General features: G+C 34.3%; 1 protein-coding gene across 5 annotated transcripts in view; it reads right to left on the bottom strand.

Annotated features, from left to right (window-relative positions):
• Positions 1-2,253: 2,253 nt before the first annotated feature.
• The window catches only part of LOC148944630 (mesoderm induction early response protein 1-like), a 97,423-nt gene continuing 78,821 nt past the window's right edge, over positions 2,254-20,855 (bottom strand). For all 5 annotated transcript variants that reach the window (XM_089100458.1, XM_089100454.1, XM_089100457.1 and 2 more), the window contains 4 exons: positions 20,032-20,149; positions 11,706-11,886; positions 6,788-6,990; positions 2,254-2,331 (listed from right to left, as the gene is read on the bottom strand). In XM_089100458.1, coding sequence (XP_088956584.1) covers positions 2,306-2,331; positions 6,788-6,990; positions 11,706-11,886; positions 20,032-20,149 — 528 coding nt within the window. In that variant the 3' untranslated portion in view covers positions 2,254-2,305. The remainder of the gene's footprint in view (positions 2,332-6,787; positions 6,991-11,705; positions 11,887-20,031; positions 20,150-20,855) is intronic.

Genomic DNA, 20,855 nt, shown 5'->3' with positions numbered 1-20,855 from the left:
ATTGAGCTTCTCTGTTCTTATATAGAATGTACGCTGCAGTCATGGTAAAGTTCTATTTCCATAGTCCCTGCAGTTACTAATTATTTTCTGTTGGGTTTTGGATTAAAAAGAGACTATCACTAACAATTTGTCGAGACGCAAACATATACGAAAAGTCTAAATTAGAACTTTCAAATGTAAACAAAGGTATAAACAGCAGTTCAAACTTCAAAAAGTCCAATAAACGTTGTATAAAGTCTATAAAAACGTCCAAAGAAAACCTTAAAACACGAAGTGGACCCATAGTCATTTCTCAAATGAAGGAATGAGCATACTTTTTTTAATTCGTCAGTTTTTTTAATTTTCTGCTCAAAATCTATCAGCAATATTTTTCCGACAGCTCCAACGAAATTTTAAGAAGAAAGATTGCAACTTTTGATTCCAATCACCAGAATTGGTCGCGGTATCCACCTGGGAGAAATGGGAATCTGTGCAGGTTCAGGGACGATTTTTGAGCTTGCTCGAAATCTTTTCCAGTTCAAAGAGTCTATTTTCATGAAGAACTCGGATTACGTTTGGTTGAAAGGGTCAAACGAGGTACACAAAAAGATTCTAAGACCACACTGGCTATACATGACATATGAAGCTAAGAGAGGAAAGGAAATAATAAAAGAAAAATAAAATAAAAAAAGGGTGAGAAAACGAGGATTTTGTCACCCAGTGACAAAACATGAAGACTAAGAACAAGCAAATATTTCGACAAGGACCTCCGCCAAGTCGTCCTCAGTGCTATGCAAAAAAAAAAAGGAAAAACAAAGAAAGAAAAAACAACAAAAATTTAACCTTTTGAAGTTTACTCAACAAGATGCGAAACAGAGACTGAATGAAAGACCAAGCCGAGATCAATGAAAGAAAGGATTTACCAAAGAGATTGAGCAAGAATGTTTTGCCTAGCAATACTTTTCGCTCGTCTGCAATTTCGGTTTTCATTAGATAGGCTAATAGTTTCTCTTAATTTGACTGGGTGCAAATATTAATTGCGTCTTTTAGTATTAAATTGTTAAAAATTGGGCTTAATGAAATATCTCCGGTGTCTCTATTTATAGTCAAATTTATGTTTATATATTTTTTTTTTATCTCAATTACCTCTTTAGAAGATTGCGGTAGGCCATTTATAGTAGATATTAAAGTTGCTAAACAAAAAATTTGGCTAAACAAAACAAAAAAAGTGCTAAATAAAAAACAGAAATTTGGCTATTAATAGAGATACCGGAGACATTTCATCAAGCCCAATTTATAACAATTTAATTTTAAAAGACTCAATTCATATTTGCACACAGTCAAATTTAAGAGAACCTATTTGCATACCTAATGAAAAACCGAAATTGCAGACTAGCAAAAAGTATTGCAAAGTAAAACATTCTTGCTCAATCTCGTTGGTAAATCCTTTTTTCATTGGTTTCGGCTTAGTCTTTCATTCGTTAACATCTTGCCGAGTGACTCCAAAAGGTTAGATTTTTGTTGTTTATTTTCTTTTTTGTTTAGCACTGATGACGACTTGGCGGAGGTCCTTGTCGAAATACTTGCTTGCTCTCCGTCTTCATGTTTTGACACTGGCTGACAAAATCCTCGTTTTCTCACTCCTTTTTTGATTTTATTTTTCATTTAATATTTCCTTTCCTCTCTTAGCTTCATATAACGAGGTACACCCTGCCCCCCTCCCTCCAGGAAGATCAAAAGTACAAGATTTTCTAACGTAATAGAAATATGGAAGTTTCCTAAGACAATCCGTAAATTTCACGTTTCCTCGTTTGAAGCTTTTTTCAGGTTTTTCGCCTCCTCTCCATGTAAAAGTTGCCCTGTGCATCCTATGTTAAAAAAAATAAATACAATTATGTTATAGTGTTTTCAATTACTAGACGAGGAAAAATAGTTTAGAAACGGGAAAATTTTGTCAATAAATGGTGAAAAGAACTGACAAGATAAATCGGACATTTCGGATATCTCTAGTAGTTGTACACCCTGAAAAGTTGAAAGAGATGAAAAAAAATTTACAAAAACAATATGCACATCCCTATCAGATAAAGGACAAAAAGAGACTTAAACTGCCAGAATTAAAAAGACTTGGGCATTTTTCAACCAATTTTGACTCCTGATGACCAAAGATCGATCTAAAACTATCTTCTATTGATCCAAATGACGTCTAATATTATTATATTCCAACAGGTATATCGCAGATATATGAAATGAGGGAAATGTAAATAAAGAAAAGGCTCAGAAAAAAACTGAATGTTTATTTTCATCAGAAAAATAAAAACACAGTTTATCACTTCCTTCGCTTGAACATTTTGCCTGAAAAAAAAAAAATCTGAATTATACATTTAAACAGTAAAAAAGGGCTAAATAACATCAAAATGCAACGAAAAAAGTTTCATCTCTCTCTCACAGTAGAGAGAATATACAGTAGCAGCTTCTTTCTCCAAACATGACACATATTTCATACCGCGCGTAAAGACTGTGAGCCGTATCGTCACAGCCTAGTTCAGTTGCTATAAGCTCATCGTGATGTGTACATCGGAATCGCGCGTGCCCGAAGGCGGAATATGAATCTTGTGTGGTTTTAGATCTGCGTGACATATTTTTAATGGAGAGTAAGGCCTTTGTCGCTACTGTATATTCTCTTTACTGTGCTCTCTCTAAACAATGCTGGGCTGCTATTACGAACAAAAGAATAAGGGTAACTTATAAAAGTGGAAACTGGCACTAGTTTAAAAAAAAACAACTATCAACGCCATCGAGCGGCTGGCGACACTTGGCATTTTTTCAGTACAATAGTAATTGGTGCAAGTAGTAACATTAGGGTAGTAATATATATCTGATCTCAGTTCATGAAAGAATAATGATCAGAGAGCTTAAAAATCTGCCAAGTATCGCCAAATGAAAGTTTTTTGTTGTCGATATTAGCGCCAGCTCCCACTCTTATAAATTACCCCTACTCTTTGGTGTGAACAACAAGTCATGTCGGTCGATGAAAAAGGTATGGATTCATTCTTCCACAACACCATTTTGATAAAGTAATCAATACCAAAAGAAATCTGTTATTTATCTTATCATATAGATAATAGATTCCTATTTCAACTTTGAAATTGAAATCTTCAATACACTAATCGAAATCTATTCATTACGAATAAAATTTTCAAGGATAACAGTCTCAACCAGACAAGAAACATTAACATGAGGATCCCTTACCCCGCTCTCTCTCCCCAGGAGTAAAGAGATTATTGGAGTAAAGGGGTAAGTAAAGGGGTATGGAGTAGTTGTAGCAAGTAGGCTAAGAAACACACAAATTTATAATTAGCCGATACGGGTTAATTCTAATAAATTTTAGTAGAAATACTATTGAGTTTTCTTTAGCATTGATATCGCAAAAACAAGAGATGAAAATAAAGAAAAAAAGTATTATTTTAAGCAAAAAAGTGATACCCTTCAATTTAGTAAATGACTATCTCTATCTCATAACTCGAAATCCTGTGGTTCTGTAAAATTTGAGTTTTATTTCCAACCACTCTAAGCTATTTTCTATTTTCAAAAAAGTGATACCCTTCAATTTAGTAAATGACTATCCCATATCTCTGACTATCCAACTATATGACTATTAATATATCTCTGACTATCTCTATCCTATAACTCTAAATCCTATGCTTCTGTGAAGTTTGAGTTTTATTTCCAATCACTTTAACTTATTTTCTTTTCTTTTTTTAAGTGATACCCTTAATGTAGTAAATGACTATCCCATATCTCTGACTATCTTACTATATTCAATATATCTCTGACTATCAATGACTATCTCTATCTCATAACTCTAAATCCTATTGTTCTGTAAAATTTGAGTTTTATTTCCAACCACTTTAAGCTATTTTCTAACGTTTGAATTTGCTCCTAGCATAAATATAACATAAATAATGGAAGTAGAGCCGTCCCTAAGGTTGGTGGTGCCCGTGGAAAAATTAATTACAGCCCCCTCCCCCTCCTGAGTCAAATATAAACAAAGAACACAGAATCAAAGCAAAAATTTTGATCAAAGTGGACAACCCCCCAGAACAGCAAAGTATTGAGAAGGGGGCAATCTCTTCATATACGGAATAATTTCTGTTCGTTGAGTTCTGATGTTGCTCCTTACTTTCAGTTGAGCAAACTTTATTTTTTATTTAATAACGCAACAGAAGAGATCTATTTCAGGCCAAAAAATACGGAAACAAAATGCACCAACGCCCAAAATGCTTAATTGATAGTAATCCTTTGGAGGGGGATAAAAAACCATTTATTCTGTACTCCTAAACAGAGTATACAGGAACAATAGAAAAAACTTTAATATCACCTCAAAAAAGTAAACAAAATATATATCTTTTCGACTCCAGCCGGGATATATGCAGCCTCATTCTAAGTTGCAGCGTTTATAGGACCCACTGCTATTGTTTCTGTCTCTGTATTGCAATCGTTTCTATATTGGGAGGACCCATCAAGAGTTGGAAATGAAATTGTTAATGCATAAATTTTCAACCGAAAAACCATGAAGTTATGCCAAAGACCAGATAATTTTGACTCCACCTTAGTCCAACACGTATATGACAATTCAGACCACTCTGTTTTGCTTGATAACACCTCTGTTATTGTCCCTTTTATACAATTTTACATACAATTCCAATACAATGTACATACAATGTATGTACAAGGACATACAATGTCCCTGTACATACAATTTTAGGGAGGCAGGTACGCAAGTAGTTTTGTTCCCTCATTCGTCAAGATTTTTAATTCTGCATACACACGTCAATAATTTTATATATTTATTTTTAGTTCATTATTCTTTTTGTTCGTTTAACTCTGTTTGACTCATTAGTTTGAATCTGTGATATTTCAAATCAATGTATAATTTTTTATGACAATGGCTATGGCTGTGATTTTCATATATTATATATGTTTAGTGTTTTTTTATGAGAAGCACTGCCGCTGATCGACATGACCGTGTAAGGCATTTAAAAATAAAATTGTTTATAAATCATCAAGTCTATCCACCAAAGAGTCACTTGATACTGGGGAGACTTATCCCAGCCTCATTTACAATTCTCTTAATAATTCTGATCTTTCGTAATTTTTTAAATCACATTTTGCAACCTATGAAAATTCTGATAATACCATACTTGGCAAAAGGTTAGCATCCAAAAAGCCTAACACAAAATAAATTCATAATTGAGTTTAATCTGCCATTCAATATCGGATTTTTTATTCAGTTGCCCTTTCAACGTTGGTTGAGAAAGGGATTCTATTAATATAGATATTTTAAATTTTATCTTTCTATATTATCCTGTGGACTTATTTTGTTCTTCTTCTTGCACCGAGAACGGCAGAGTGGAGATCTCCGCCGAAATATTTACATTTTCTTTTTTTTAACTAGCTATGAATGAGCTCGTTTTAATTCATTGCCCTTGTGTCGTTTTGTCTTTCTTACCCAGTGTTATCTCAGAAAATATTTAGGAGTTTAAATGCTTTTCTTAGAAAAAAAGAAATATAAATAGAATTGAAGAAAAGAAAAAACATACTGAATTGCAAAATAAATTAATATTTGTCCTTGTATATACTGTTCCAAATCTCGTACAGTGATTTATCAAGGAGTTTTTACTTTTCAAAATTTTTCGGTTTTATTTTTTAGTTTCAAAGTCTGCCAACATCAGCGCTACACTCAATAACAACAAACCCGTATTCCTCTTGTAAATGGAAATTATAAATATAAGAAATATCGCACTACAATAAACACTACACAGTACATGTTCCTAGAAAATACAACAAAGTCTCAATGAACACAAATCCAGCTTTATCACATTTTCAAATAATTGAATTCCACATTTATCTACATACTTCTGATACATTTGACAAATCATTGGGCGCAATTTTAAAAATCAGAGCTTCTGGGCGCAATTTTAGAAATAACAGCTTCTGGGCGCGATTTTAAAATAGCAATGTCAGCGATAGAATATGATAGTTTCACGTGGGAGACCAAGGTTTGATTCCCCGTCGGCGAGAATTTTCAGTCCTGTGGTGGCGCAGTGGGTACGAGACCCAGAGATCAAACCTTACTGTAGCAACATACTGCAGGGGCGACGCAGGAAACTTAGTAGTCAAGAAGCGTCGCTAATCCGATTACTTACTTACTAATATGATAGTTTTAAAGTAGAAGAAATACGTATGATTTCCTACGAGAAACGTATGGAACGTACCATTCCGTGTGAAATGAAACGTATAAAATCATACTTGCGAAATGATTAAACGTACGAAAAACGTCTGACTTCATAAAAAAAACGTATGTTTCCAAACTATAATGAGTTTGAGGGTATAAAATAAGATCAAGAACTTAATAAATAAGGTTTTTAATTATATTAAAAATCAATTATATTATATTTGTTATAATTATATTTATATATATTATATTATATTTATATATTTACAATAATTATATTTAATTATATTAAGAAATGACTCCCAGATACATCTTTCTGGTTGCCCGATCATTCTTATCAAAATTTCTACTACATATAAGTAATATAGCAGATAGTGCAGAATACAATGGTAATGAAATACTAGAAACCCCATAAAAAAATTCTAACGGGAATTTCTTAGGAATCATTGAGTAAAAATTCCAACTATGTATTGGATGTCCGTACGTATAGTCTCTCATTATATAGAAACTCTAAATGCCTCTGTTGAATCTTTAAGATGTAAATTTTGCCAAAAAAATGGGTAGCATGCATACCCTTCTTTCCCTTTCCTCTTTTTCCTTTTTTCAGGGCGGTTTTAGCTTTTTTCCTAGATGGTAGCTCAAAATCTTCGTTTTCTTCATCCATTAGACTGGCAAAATTACCAAACGAGGTCAATTCGGTGCCAAGATTAGTTCGTTTCACGCCTTTCCTGTCAGCCTTTGCTAAGGGCATGCGGGTCATGTACGTCTCTTCGTATCTACAGAAAAATAAGAAAATCAATTTAAGAAGAACATAACAATCTAAAAAGGAGAAAATACAAATTTAGAAATAAATTACAGGGAATCACAATGCAGAAATATTGAAATAATGTTTCTTGCTGCTCAAGACTACAGTCTAATCTCAGAATATTGAAATGCTTCTTCTTGCTGCTCAAACAGTACATTCTGCTCTGAGGCTGCACACCTTAGCTGCCACATTAAAGTGCTCTAAATTAAAATAACTGGGAGAGGGATAAGCAGTAGATGAACAGTGGCTAGAATTTCCCTTTTAAGACAGTTTGTATGGTCAAAGCCGTATACAGTGGAGGGGGGGGGGGGGTACAGGGTTTGAAACCACCCCCAAAAATGTCCAACTCATACAAACGTAACAAATATACATATAAACAAATTTTTGCTGCGTTTATTTTTCATTTCATTTTCAACCCCACTCCAAAAAACGCCCCCCTCAGCCAAAAAAAATCCTGGTTACACCCTTGTGCATGGTGAACGTATTTTTTTAAAGGTCTGTTTGCAATGAAAGGTATCTGACAGCTTGGCAATAATCCAAATTTTATTTTAGCTCCAATAAACAGCAACCTATTTTTATTTATTTTATTTGACCAAAGAATAATAAGTGGGAAAGCCTACGAACAATTTACGAGAATAATTAGAAATATATTGAATCTCTTGATACCACAACGGGGGATATAGGGCCCTAACTTTAATGTTAACTTACATGAACTTTTCTGAACTATGATTTAACTTAAAAATATATACACACAAAAAGTAAACTTTCCTCTTTCGCGGACTAGCGGAGACGCCAGCCAATAAAAAGAATGACAGCATCCAAATAGTAAAATCAATGAAGAAAGATTAAGTCAGCTATTATGATGACTCGTACTCAAAACTTAAACGTAAATTCAGAAGTATGAACGAGTAAAACTAAAATTTAATGAACGAGTCACTAAAATTCTTAAAATGTAATTGAAATAAATGTTACGCTTCTGAATCGCTCAAAAAAAAATTACCCAAAATTTGTGTAGCTATATTTTGCAATAGCTATATTTGTCTAAAAATAAAAATGCGCAACTTAAAATGTGAGAGCGAGTATGATCAGGACTCTAAAATAGTTAGAAATACATTAAATCTATCCTACCATAGTTATACTTAACCTTTAACAGATTGAAAACAAATTACATTTCTAAAACGCTAAAAATCAATCACATAAAATTCAAGCCTTATTTTGTCACTGGCCTCAAAAAATATTTAAGGACATTAAATGACATATTTCATATATGACTGAATTTACGAGTGGTAAACAAAATTTAAAAGAAACAGCGGTTCAATAGAAGAGGCACAACGGAAAAAAAGACGTGTGGTCCTACGGACCTTATTCATGAAAATGTCCCATGCTGTGTCTAGGCATGTCCACGATCTAAATCCAGAATTATAATTATGATGTAATTTAATCGTAATTAAATGATTCAGATTTAAATTATATTAAGTTTAAACTGAAATGAAATAAAATTCAATAAATTTAAATTATGAGTAAATTAAGTTAATATGATTATTAAAAATAATTATTATTATTGACAGACCTTAACCCTGATCCAGGTTTTAACCTGAGACGGATAATTGTTCTGGGAAGTCATTTTATTTTTGGTTTTGGGTTGTTTTTCGGTGTTATGCTTGATTTTTGGATGGTTATACTGTTTTGTCCTGGGGAACTGGATGGATGAGTAGGGTCTAGACCTTGTTCAAGTGCTCATTTATTTCAGTTACTAAAGTAGGAAGACAGTTTTTTTTTTTTTTTTTTTTTTTTTTTTTTTTTTTTTTTTTTGCCAGGTGATTACCGTAATACACTATATAATGAATTCAATTAAATATTAAAACCACTACGATTCTTGTTTCAGGCAAAACAGACAATACAAAGGACCTACTTTATAGACAGATAAGACAGATTATAATCTAACGAGTTATTAACGTCCTAACCTAAAATTACATAGTTTGTTGACAAACAGTATATATTTGACTTGGTAATAAAAATTCGCATTTTATTATTTACCCATAAACTACAATATGCTAAATTTTACTAACACAAGCTGTATATTTCAAATAAACCATTATGCATATTATTTCGAATCCTCATACCAAGCCATTTTGTGCGCCAGTTACTTTTCTAGTTTTTAAGTTTATTTACCAGATAATTATTAGAACATTATAATGACAAAAGTACAGCTTCACAGTATTTTACGTAGCTTTTGACGTACTATTTTTAATCGTTTTATACTTGATACGATTACAATTGTGTATTTATTCAGTCATTTCAGTTTGTGAGTAGCTGTTTTGAACTAAAGATTCATTCATTTATTTATCCATCCATATAAAGTGACTCTATGAATTCTATGGATATCTTTTCTTACCCTACTTTCTTTCAGCTATCAGTTCCTTCTTTAGAATAATTAAATATACCCAACTCTAATCCTAAACAGATGGAGAGGAGGGGTCTTTATGCATGGAAGAACCAAACCACAACAAAGAATCGTATTAAATCTGTGATCCGTTGAGTTGAGGCTTTGCATTCTGTTTCTTCTGCTATAGAACTCATCCAAAATGGATACATTGCCTAATGATTCACAATCGAATCCTGCGAAATTAAGATATCCGTCTCAAAGATATGGTGCTGGTGTAGAATGCGTGCAACATCTTCATCAAGTTCTCAAATTTAATTGAAATTTTTCATCTCCGTCAGACTCAAATTATATGCAGGTGGTACTAATGATGCAGAGACTACAACCATGAAATATTAGATCCAGTACCAACCTTACATGCTTTTACTGATCTGACGGAGAAAATTATTAATCACCAGTTTTAATAATTTAAAACCACCTTATACAAAGGTTTTGAAAGCATCTGAGCTTGAGACTTGCATTCTAAATCAAAACATTCTTGATGATCCTATATCAAAAGTTTTTGGAAAAAACTGAAGCTTCATATTCAAATAAACTGACACACGAAAAAGAAACTAATAACCTGAAAAAGTGAAAACACTGATGGAAATATACCGAACTGAATAATCTATCTGACAAATAGGCTCATATTTCAAGAAGTTCATTTTGACACGGCACGCTTACACCCGGACCTCATCAACTTCGGCACGGCTACCTCCTATCCTACGTTGTCTTGTCGTCTGCTTGCAGGCTTGCTTTTACTACTCATATTCTTCATCCATTATTCACTAGATGGCATCACAAGCACTACCCTCTGCCAGCCCGTTTTGGCACATTTTGACACATTCTGATCCTGGATGCTGCCATTACCAGTTAGTCTATCCCATCACTTTATTTTTGAATGTTGTTATACACCTGGACCTCATCAACTTCTTCACGGCTACCTCCTATCCTACGTTGTCTTGGCGTCTGCTTACAGGCTTGCTTTTACTACTCATATTCTTCATCCATAATTCACTAGATGGCATCACAAGCACTACTCTCTGCCAGCACGTTTTGGCACATTTTGACACATATTCTGATCCTGGATGCTGCCATTACCAGTTAGTCGTCAACTTCTTCACGGCTACCTCCTATCCTACGTTGTCTTGTCGTCTGCTAGCAGGCTTGCTTTTACTACTCATATCTTCATCCATTATTCACTAGATGGCATCACACGCACTACCCTCTACCAGCACGTTTTGGCACATTTTGACATATATTCTGATCCTGGATGCTGCCATTACCAGTTAGTCTATCCAATCACTTTATTTTTTGAACATTGTTATACAACCGGACCTCATCAACTTCCTCACGGCTACCTCCTATCCTACGTTGTCTTGTTGTCTGCTTGCAGGCTTGCTTTTACTACTCATATTCTTCATCCATTATTCACTAGATGGCATCACAAGCACTACTCTCTACCAGCACATTTTGGCCTATTTTGACACATATTCTGATCCGGGATACTGCCATTACCAGTTAGTCTATCCCATCACTTTATTTTTTGAACGTTGTTATACACCCGGACCTCATCAAATTCCTTCCGGCCACCTCCTATCCCATAGTGTCTTCTCTTTGTCTGCTTGTGAGCTGCTTGTTGTCTATCGTAAGGTATGCCTCACAAGATTTTTTCACGATTTGAATACATACATAAGCTTTTTCTAGTATCATACCAATATAAAACAACCTTGACGCGGGTCTTTGTCTCCTGAATAAACAAATCGACCATTAAAGATAATAACGTGGAATTTACTTCCTTTCAGCTAGAAAAAAAAATCTGGGATCCCCTTACCGAACAAAAGCCAGCAATCGTCTCCTCACAGAATGAATTTTGGAAAATCAGAATAAAAACAAACTAAATTAATATTTCCTTTTAAGATCTATTAACACTTTCTGCATAAAATTGATAGATTCATAAGTGCCACCCAGAAAAGAGGCGGATAAAAGAAAAAAACAAGTAAATTAATATTACTCTTTCCAGACCTATTAATTTCGATAAACTCCCATTTACCCTTGATAGGTCCTCAAGTACCTTAAAGAAGGGGAGGGAAAGTTATCACTCAGCTTTAGACTACAATTAGGATAATATAAGAAGAAAAAAAAGTTTTAGTGACTCTTTTTTTTCTTAGCTTTCCTGTGGTGCTTGGTATTGATAATGTCACATAGTGTCGAGACATATCATGACACCGTCATACTGTAAAAAGAAAAAAAGTCCTACTGACTCTTGTTTTTCTTTAGCTTTCTTGTGCTGCTTGGCTTTGATAATGTCATCAGTATCCACAAGCTCAACGGGGGCATCTGTATATTCTTCTTTAAGTTCTTGTAGAAGTGAAGATGTCATTAGCTGCCGCTTAATACGGGCTTCCTTCTGAGCTTTTTTCTCAGGCAATGATAAATCCCCTTCTGTAAAAGAAACACTTGAATAGAGAAGAAAAAAGTAAATCTGGAAAAGGAAAGAAAAGCAAAATAGAGAGTAAATACAAACACCAAATGTAGAGAATCCGCGAATAATTAATCAACTAGCATAAATCAAAAGGTAGCCCCGGAAACTGCAATTGATTTATGAGAAAAAAGGTGTATTAGAAAATGATTTGAAATTAGTATTGATATATTTGTATTACAACTGAAACTATACACCCCCCCCCCCCAGGAAAGTGACAACAAAACCAATGAGGATAAAAAGAGGAAGAACACAAATTTATACTTAAGTAAGCCATTTCTGGAGTTAAGATTTACCGTAAAAGTGGGATGGAGTGGGTGGCACACTTCAGGGGCGTAATTTTGTCCAAATTCGGAGGGAGGGGGGACAAAGTTGGAGGCAATTTTCCCAAATAAAGGGGAAATGACAGTGAAAACTGAGAAATGAGCTATATCAAACAGTTTGTGGTAACGAACTGTAAGTAAGGAGCGACACGGTTCAATAGTAACAGAAACTCTAAAAAACGAAATTTTGATACCAATAGATATATCAAAAGCATTGGCCTATTATCCTGATTCTAAATATATAAATTTCATTAAGTTTAGTCTTATCCATCAAAGGCTACGAGCCTCAGAAAATTTGCCTGATTTTCAAAAAAGGGGGAAAACACCCTTTAAAAGTCAGAGAATCTTAATGAAAATCACACTATCAGATTCAGTGTATCGGAGAACCCAACAAAGAAGGTTTCAAGGTCCTATCTGTAAAACTTTAGATTTTTTATTTTTTGCTAGAAGAAACATCACGGATTGCGTTTTTTTCCAGGGGTGATCGTGTCGTCTCAGTTGTCCAAGAGCACCGAGAGAGGGCTCATTCAAATGGAAATTAAAAGTTCTAGTGTCGTTTTAAAGTTACTAAAAAGATCGGAGAGCAAATAGGCCCCCACCCACTGCACTTTTTTTCTTAAAATAGTCTGATCTAAATTTTGAGATAGCCATTTTGTTCAGTTCAAAGACCGAATAACTATGACTGAAGAAAAATAGCCCCCCACAGCCCCTGAGGAAGGTAAGTTATAAAATTTGGCCATTGTCTACGTATAGTATTTGTTATTGAGAAGTCTGCATACATTTTTCAGGTGGTGGGGAGGGGCAAACTTTCTGCTGGGAAGATTTTCCACGCGGAGAATTTTCCATCGGAAGGGCAGTTTCCAGGAAGTGAATTTTTCAGAGATTTGACACTGGAAAAATTTGCCCAAATTCCAATAAGAAATTCTTCTTATGTCTTGCTTTCTCTTCGGCAACTCAATTTTACGCGTGGAGATGTTAAGGGTACTTTTAGACTGAAAATAAGGAGCAGCGTTAAAACTTAAAACAAACAGAAATTATTTTGTATACGAGGGGGTCTCCCCCTCCTCAAAAACTCGCGATTTGAGGAGGAGTATTTGTTCCCTTATTACTTAAGTCAAATTATATTCCAATATACTGATTTACTCATAAATTGTTTGCAATTTACCGGATTACCTTTAATGAGTAATAGTTTATCGTAATAAATTCTGTTTTCCTTTTCATTGAGGTTTTTCCTTACATTGAGGCATTTCCCATGAAGGGAGATTTTTGGAATGATTTTAAAAACAATCAGAAATAAACAAGAAATTTTTTCTTTCTTAGAAAATTTTTTCTTAGAAATGTTTTTTCTAAGATAAGAAAATTTTTTCAGCCAGAATCAGCCACAATAAATTTTCCGCAGATAATTTTCAGCTAGAATTGAATTGCCTGGGGGGAATTTTCATCGTAGAGGGGGGTATGTTGGAAGAACTTTACAAGGAGGGATTTACTGTGATGGAAAGGAGTTTCCCATGGAGCGGGAGCTGGATTACCCGGCTTTATTTAAAAAAGATCAGAAATTAAATTTTAAAAAAAGTTTTTTCAACTGAAAATTAGGAGCAACATCGAAATTTGAAACGAACAGAAGTCATTACGTATATGACGTATATGGGGGTTACTTCTTCCTCAACACTCCACCCCAAAGAGCACTCTTTGAGGAGTTTGAATTTTGTCGTAATCCTTTAAGAACGACTCATGAAACAAAAGGTTCATTTAATTAAAACAATAAGAAGCTTATTTAAAAGTACTATAAAAACTTGAGCATAAAGATGAAGGTGTTGAGGAGGGGGAAACCCCTTCATGTACGTGAGAATTTTGTTCGTTTTAAGTTTTAATGTTGCTCCTTACTTTCACTTGAAAAAACCTGTTTTTTTTTAATTTAATAATACCATAAAGGTAAAGATGTACTAAAGTAAACTGACCGTTTCTGTAAATGCTCGAAATATGGAAGAACTGGAGGAACCGGAAATTTCAACTGGAGGGTAAACTGGATTCTGGAAGGGGGAGGCGAACCAAGATCTGGGAGGAGCAGTTGCCCCCTGCCTCATAGCAAATTACACCCCTGGCACACTTACCGAAGAAGCACAGAAAGGAAACTGAAAACCTCAATGTAAAGGAAAACAGAATTTTTTACAATCAACTAGTAGCCTACTCATTAAAGGTAATCCAGTAAATTGTAATCGACTTGCAAGTAAATCAGAATATTGGAATATAATTTGGCATAAGTAATGGAATTTCTTTTTAATTCCTATTTTATTTTATTTAATTCTCTTCTTCTTGCGGTGAAGACGACGGAGGTCTAGACTATAAAACTTTGCATTGCTTTTTTTTTACTGGATGAATTTTCCCTAATTTAGCTGTCTAATGGTTTTTCGTCCACCAAATTTACTCAGTGTGGTCCTGAAACTTATTTATTTCTAACAAAATAGTTCTGATGATATAATTCTGGGGAAACAACAAAATATTTTACTCTGTTGCAAGAAAAAACTAGGGAGATTTTGAAAAATATTCTGAAACACCAGAAAGTGATGTCAGATCGAAACGAAAGCTGCACCATTGGAAACATCAAAGCCGAAAACCCATTTAGGCGATTTTTAATCCCCATCTTCAGCAACAACAGAAATCACTTTTCATATGGGACGCAATGATGTGTCTCTCCTTTTTTTTCTATCGCTGCAAGCAGGGTGCTGAAACATTATAGAGAGATGTTTAAAGCTCATTTGAAAGCAAATTCCCATGTCTACGGCGTTTTTTATAAGTAGAAAAACGTAATAATAAAAATAAAATTAATTTTGAGTCAAAAACTGTATCTTCACATGCAGGATGAAATAACTCAATAATGACGTCATCTATGACAGATTAACCATGAATGACGTCGTACTAAAACTTAAAAGGATACAATAATGTTGAACATCCCTTTTGTATTACCATGATGACGTCATTTGTCATGACGTCATATACCATATAAAACAATCTATACGCTCAAATCACTTCAGTATAGAAAGTTAAAAGCTAGTGAAAACACATATTAAAGATGATTGTAACAAGATTAGAAAAAGTTTTGAATGACTTAGAAAGAAGCAGTCAAGGTTTGAATGACTTAGAAAGAAGCATTAAGGGCTCAAGAAGTGAATTGAGTCTTAGTATCCATGATGATGGTAAACACTCTGATATTGAAGTTTTAGACAGTCTTCGAGATGTCGTCATAGTGCCAGAAATACGTGAAGAGAACAGTAGTTCTATAAACCAGAAACTACAAAACGAAGAAACAACACATTCAACTATATTCAAATTTGGGGTTATGGAAAAACAAGGAAAAACAAGTCAAGAGCTTGCAAAAGAAGGAATGAACGGAGCAGACCAAGCGTGCGATAAAAAATCTTCACAAACTGAGCTAGATGTTGATGCCGAACTTGATCTTGAGCTAGATGTCGTAACACCAAAATCTTTTGATTTTCAAGGGCTAAAAAATGACGGAGATGGAGAATACGTAGACAAGAGTAGACAAGAAAGATCAAGAAGAAGTAGACAAGAAAGATCAGGAAGAAGTAGAGAGCTTGATGGCCCTGCTAGGCGAGAAAATGGACGTAGTTACAGTAAAAGTTCTCTAAGACCGCGACATGAACCAAGTGAGCATCTCAAACGCAAGCAACAAATGAATCAGTTGCGTTATGATGTTTTGAACGATTTAGAAGAAAAAAGGAAGGACTCAAGAAATGAAAAGAGTGAGAATGCCTTCCAAGGTGAAGAAAATAAAATAAAAAAGCATGCAAATAGACGAGAGAGAATAAATTCAGGACAGGGTGGTGTAACTGATAGCTCTACTTGGCGAGAATATAGGCGTTGTTATAGCAGAACCCAGCAACAATACAGATATGAGCCCAATGACCGGTTTTATAAGCCACATTATGATCGACAGAAAAAATATGATTACTACAAACACTATAGATATAGTCAACCTGTTTACCACGAAAGACGTCATAGGAGTCCCAATGAGAAGTTTGGATATAGCCGAAATATAAAAATGACAAAAAATTTCGGAGAGCACAAAAAATATAGGTACAGATCTCCTATTCGTAGTCTTGGAGGGGCTTATCACACAAAGGTGTCCACCTCGCGGCATGGAGATCGAGTGCAAGAAAGGAGAGAAGAGAATGTGGATGTCTCAAAAGATTTCGAGCAAAAAAATGAGCAAAGAAAGAGAAGAGCGAGAGACTACAATGAAAATAATTATGAAGAAAAAATAATTGACCACAGTGTTTATCAAGGTGAACCGAGAGTGAAAAAAAGAAGAACAGAAGATTCTGACAATGTTGATAATAAAAAATCTTCTGACAGACGAAATTACGTTCAAAGAAACTTCCCAGACTTGAAACCCAATGACTCTTATAATAAAGGAAACGTTAGAAAGACACATAAGACAGAGACAAGTAAATGTGAAAGAACAGGTAATGAAAATAAAAGGCAAAAAATAGAAGAAGAGACAAAGACAAAGAAGAGAGAGGATGAAATTTTAACTGAATCTGATCTCATATGTAAGAAAATGCTAGAAGAGGCAAGAATAAGAAACGTTAAAAAGAAACATAAAACAGAGGGAAGTAAAAATGAAAGGACAAGTAACGAAAATAAAAGGCAAAAGAGAAAAGAAACAAAAACATTCAACAAGAAGAAGAAACAGGATGAAGGTTTAACTGAATCTGATCTCATATTTAAGCAAATGCTAGAAGAGGCAAGAATCAAATAAAACATGTTAATTGAACAGGCCATATGCTAAATTCTTAGCCCGTCGGTGGGGTTTTGGCTGGTTTTTATTTATTTATATAAATTTATGCATTGGAGCTTGAAGTTGGCGTTGGAGTTTGAAGTTGAAGTTTGAAAAATTTTTAGCTTTAATTTTTTTCTAAATTTGTCTGTAAATAAAATGATATTTCCAAAATAGACAATCTTATATTTAGGTCCATAAAAATAGCTTCAGAAGGTTACAATTAGCCTTAATTATAAAGTTAAGTAGAACTTGATTTGATTTTCGGTTTTTCACTTTATAGACCACCAGGTCGTCATCATCTTCCTCTTTTTCTAAATTTATTTCTCGATAACTTTTACAATTAAGGTTAACCAAAACAGCAGTTGCTAATCCTGAATCAGTTTCAAGTGGCGATTCTTTCTCACTTAAGGCTATTTTCAAAATCCACTTGAAAGCTGTCGGTTACTATGGGCTGGAGTTCGCTCTTTACAAGGTTAATGGTAATACTACTACAACCATGACCAAAAATGATAGTAAAATATTGACACGCATACCCTTTGAAAAGATGATATAACACGCATACCCATTGAAAAGTTACTCTCTTGGGTATGATGTCACACTTGAGTGACTCCGTTATTAAAGCTAAGACCAGACACGACAAGTCCTGAAGAGAAGTTTTGTTAATTTTGTAGTGTTCAAGTTCCAACTAGGTTGTTTCGCAAGTGCAAATACTTTGAATTCATTAGTCTTTCAGCACGAGCTTGTCCCATAGAATCAAAAGAGCATATTATTTCTGAGATAGCGCTAGATGGATCCGACTGCTGGATAAAGAACAAAAAACTTAAAATGAATAACTTTCTTCTATAGTAAATTTTCCATGCCATAGCAATTAATGAAAACGGTACTTGTGTAATATACCCACTACCGCTCAAGAAGTGGAGTTAGATTAATCCTAATAAAAATAAATAAAAAAACAAGCTTTTTTAACTGAAAGTAAAGAGCAACATTAAAACTTAAAACGAACAGAAATTATTCCATATATGAAAGGGGCTGTCCCCTCCTCAATGCCTCGCTCTTTACGCTAAAGTTTTTCATTGTTTAAAAAAAATAGAGTTGTGAGAAAGTTAAACTTTAGCGTAAAGAGCGAGGCGTTGAAGAGGGGACAGCCCCTTACAAATACGGAATAATTTCTGTTCGTTTTAAGTTTTAACGTCGTTCCTTACTTTCAGTTAAAGAAACTTACCTTTTTTTTATTTAATTTTTGAACGTTTTTGAATTAATGCAGGTTTTGATTTTGGCTCACCTTACATGAATAATTAAAACAAAATTTGGATATTAATTTTACTTTTATTTGGTTAAATGGCTTTCTCAAAACATGTTTAATTTTATTTACGAACGTTTTTATTAGTAATAAATATACGTAACTTACGAATTAACTTATGTAACGAACTTCTATATTCATATATTTTTAATACGTATATTAGGGGGTTCGCCCCCTAGTCAATACCTTGCTCTTTAAGCTAAAGTTCGAATTTTGTTCCAATTCTTTAAAAATGACCCCATAACCACAAATGCCGTTAATTGGAATAAATAGCTCTTATGAAAGTACTAAATAATCTTTGGCTTAAAGAGTGTGGTATTGACTAGGGGGTGAACCCAATCATATACCTAATGTTTTCTGTCGTTTTAAGTTTTGATGTTGCTCCTTACTTTCAGTTGGAAAACTTGTTTTTTCTTATATGTAATTTCTGATCTTTTTTTTAAATAATGCTGGGAAATCCGGCACCCCCTTCATAGCAATGTCTCTTCCCCCGTGAAAACTCCCTTCATGGAAAGATCCTCCCACATAACCCCTGACCCCCCCCACCCCCACTACCAGAAAAAATCCCCCTGAAAACGTCTATATACTTCCCAATAACCAATACTATATGTTAACATTGGGTAAAGTTTATAACTTTCAGCCCTCCCCCCCCCCCCCGGGACTTCGGGGGATTAAATCATTCTAAAAGACATAGTTAACATATTTTCGACCATGCTGAACAAAATGGTTCTCTCAAAATTTTGATCGGGTGACTAGTTGCCCTCCATTTTTTTGGTCACTTAAAAAGGGCACTAGAACTTTTAGTTTCCGTTCGAATGAGCCTTCCCACGATATTCCAGGACTACTGGGTCGATACGATCACCCCTGGGGAAAAAAACAACAAAAAAAGAAACAAACAAATAAACACGCATCCGTGATCTTTCTTCTGGCAAAAAATACAAAATTCCACATTTTTGCAGATAGGAGCTTGAAACCTCTACAGTAGGATTCTCTGATACGCTGAATATGATGTTGTGATTTTCATTAAGGTTCTATAATTTTTAGGGGGTTTTCCCCCCTTTTTTTCGAAAATCAGCCAAATTTTCTCAGGCACGTAACTTTTGATAGGTAGGATTAAACTAGATGAAACTTATATATTGGAAATCAGCATTAAAATTTGATTCTTTTGATGTATCTATTGGTATCAAAATTCCGTTTTCTACAGTTTCGGTTACCATTGAGCCGGGTCGCTCCTTACTTACGCTTCGTTACCGCGAACTGTTTGATATACCTAAGTATGATAAAAATATAATACTTTAGTGACAAATTTGGGCCATACATTTTCACAATAGGGGGGGTGGGGTAAAGTACAGCGGGTCTGCATGCAAAATGTGTTAGCTACAATTATTCTGATATTATGAAGTAAGAACTGTTTTCTGACTACATACTGTTCAAATACTTTACCCCCAGCCCCCCTAATGTGCAAATATATAGCCGAAATTATATATTTCCCATCTATTCTGTCACTTCTCTTTGTCTTTCCTCACGGTAAGTTGAAAGAAACTAGGGAAAGAAACCGGTTTACGGTGCATCAATGCATGACCAACTTGAGCGGTAGGGGGTATATCATGAAAGTACTATGAAAACTAATTAAAATCCATTATTCAGTTAATTTGACATATACATAAAAATCTGAAATACTCACCATAAGGCATCGAAACAAGTTTTGGAGGAACATAGATGCCACCAGTTTGTTTTGAATCACTTTTTTGTCTATCTTCTTCTTCTCCTTCACTCAACTCTTCTTCAGAAGATGCTTCCTCCTACAATAAGAAACTGTTAGATGAAATAACGCTTATGCATCCGCTTATTAACTTGAAATTCATCCTAGACGGGTTCAGTGCCACTGGAGGATTAATTTGGACACATCCCCACATTTCATAACCATCATCTTGCATTGCGAGATTTTCGAAGTTAAATATTACTTTTTCCAAAAGAGAACAGAAAAAAACTTTCATTTTCATTAAAAAAAAAATCGACTTAAAAACTTTCGCCTAAACTTTTGTCTTCATTGTTGAGAATTTTTAGTAAGAGTTGCAACAGGTGATGACAGCAAGGAAAAAGGGATTCAGTAACAATTAATCTGCAGAGTCGTGCTGGAACGTAATATTTAGGCTCCACATCGAATTGGAATTGTAGGCAAAATGTCGGTTTTTATAGAGGAAGTAAGGTACTATTAATTTTCGTTAATATTTGGAAATTCTGCTTCAAGTTTGCGACTAGAACATTCTATTTTTCGGTTATTCACGTCTTATTTAATTCAAAAATACTTCTTCATATTTACACCATTTTGACCATTCTTTAAGAAGAGGGTTTCAAGGATTTATTTATTTTCATCATTTAGCTTGATATATTGACAAAATAGCCGAAGGAATATTGTACAGTTGGTGAGAATCCGAAGAATATTTTACCCAGTCACCTTCCAGACAGCATCAATATTCGTTTTTGATTGATAGTATTAATTACCAG

This window comes from Artemia sp. Qi Xiang Cuo, chromosome 14 (genome assembly GCF_049724085.1).
Source record: "Artemia sp. Qi Xiang Cuo chromosome 14, ASM4972408v1, whole genome shotgun sequence".
Taxonomy (NCBI): domain Eukaryota; kingdom Metazoa; phylum Arthropoda; class Branchiopoda; order Anostraca; family Artemiidae; genus Artemia; species Artemia sp. Qi Xiang Cuo.
The sequence above is the reverse complement of the archived record's forward strand: the minus strand, read 5'-3'. Positions and strand labels throughout refer to the sequence as shown.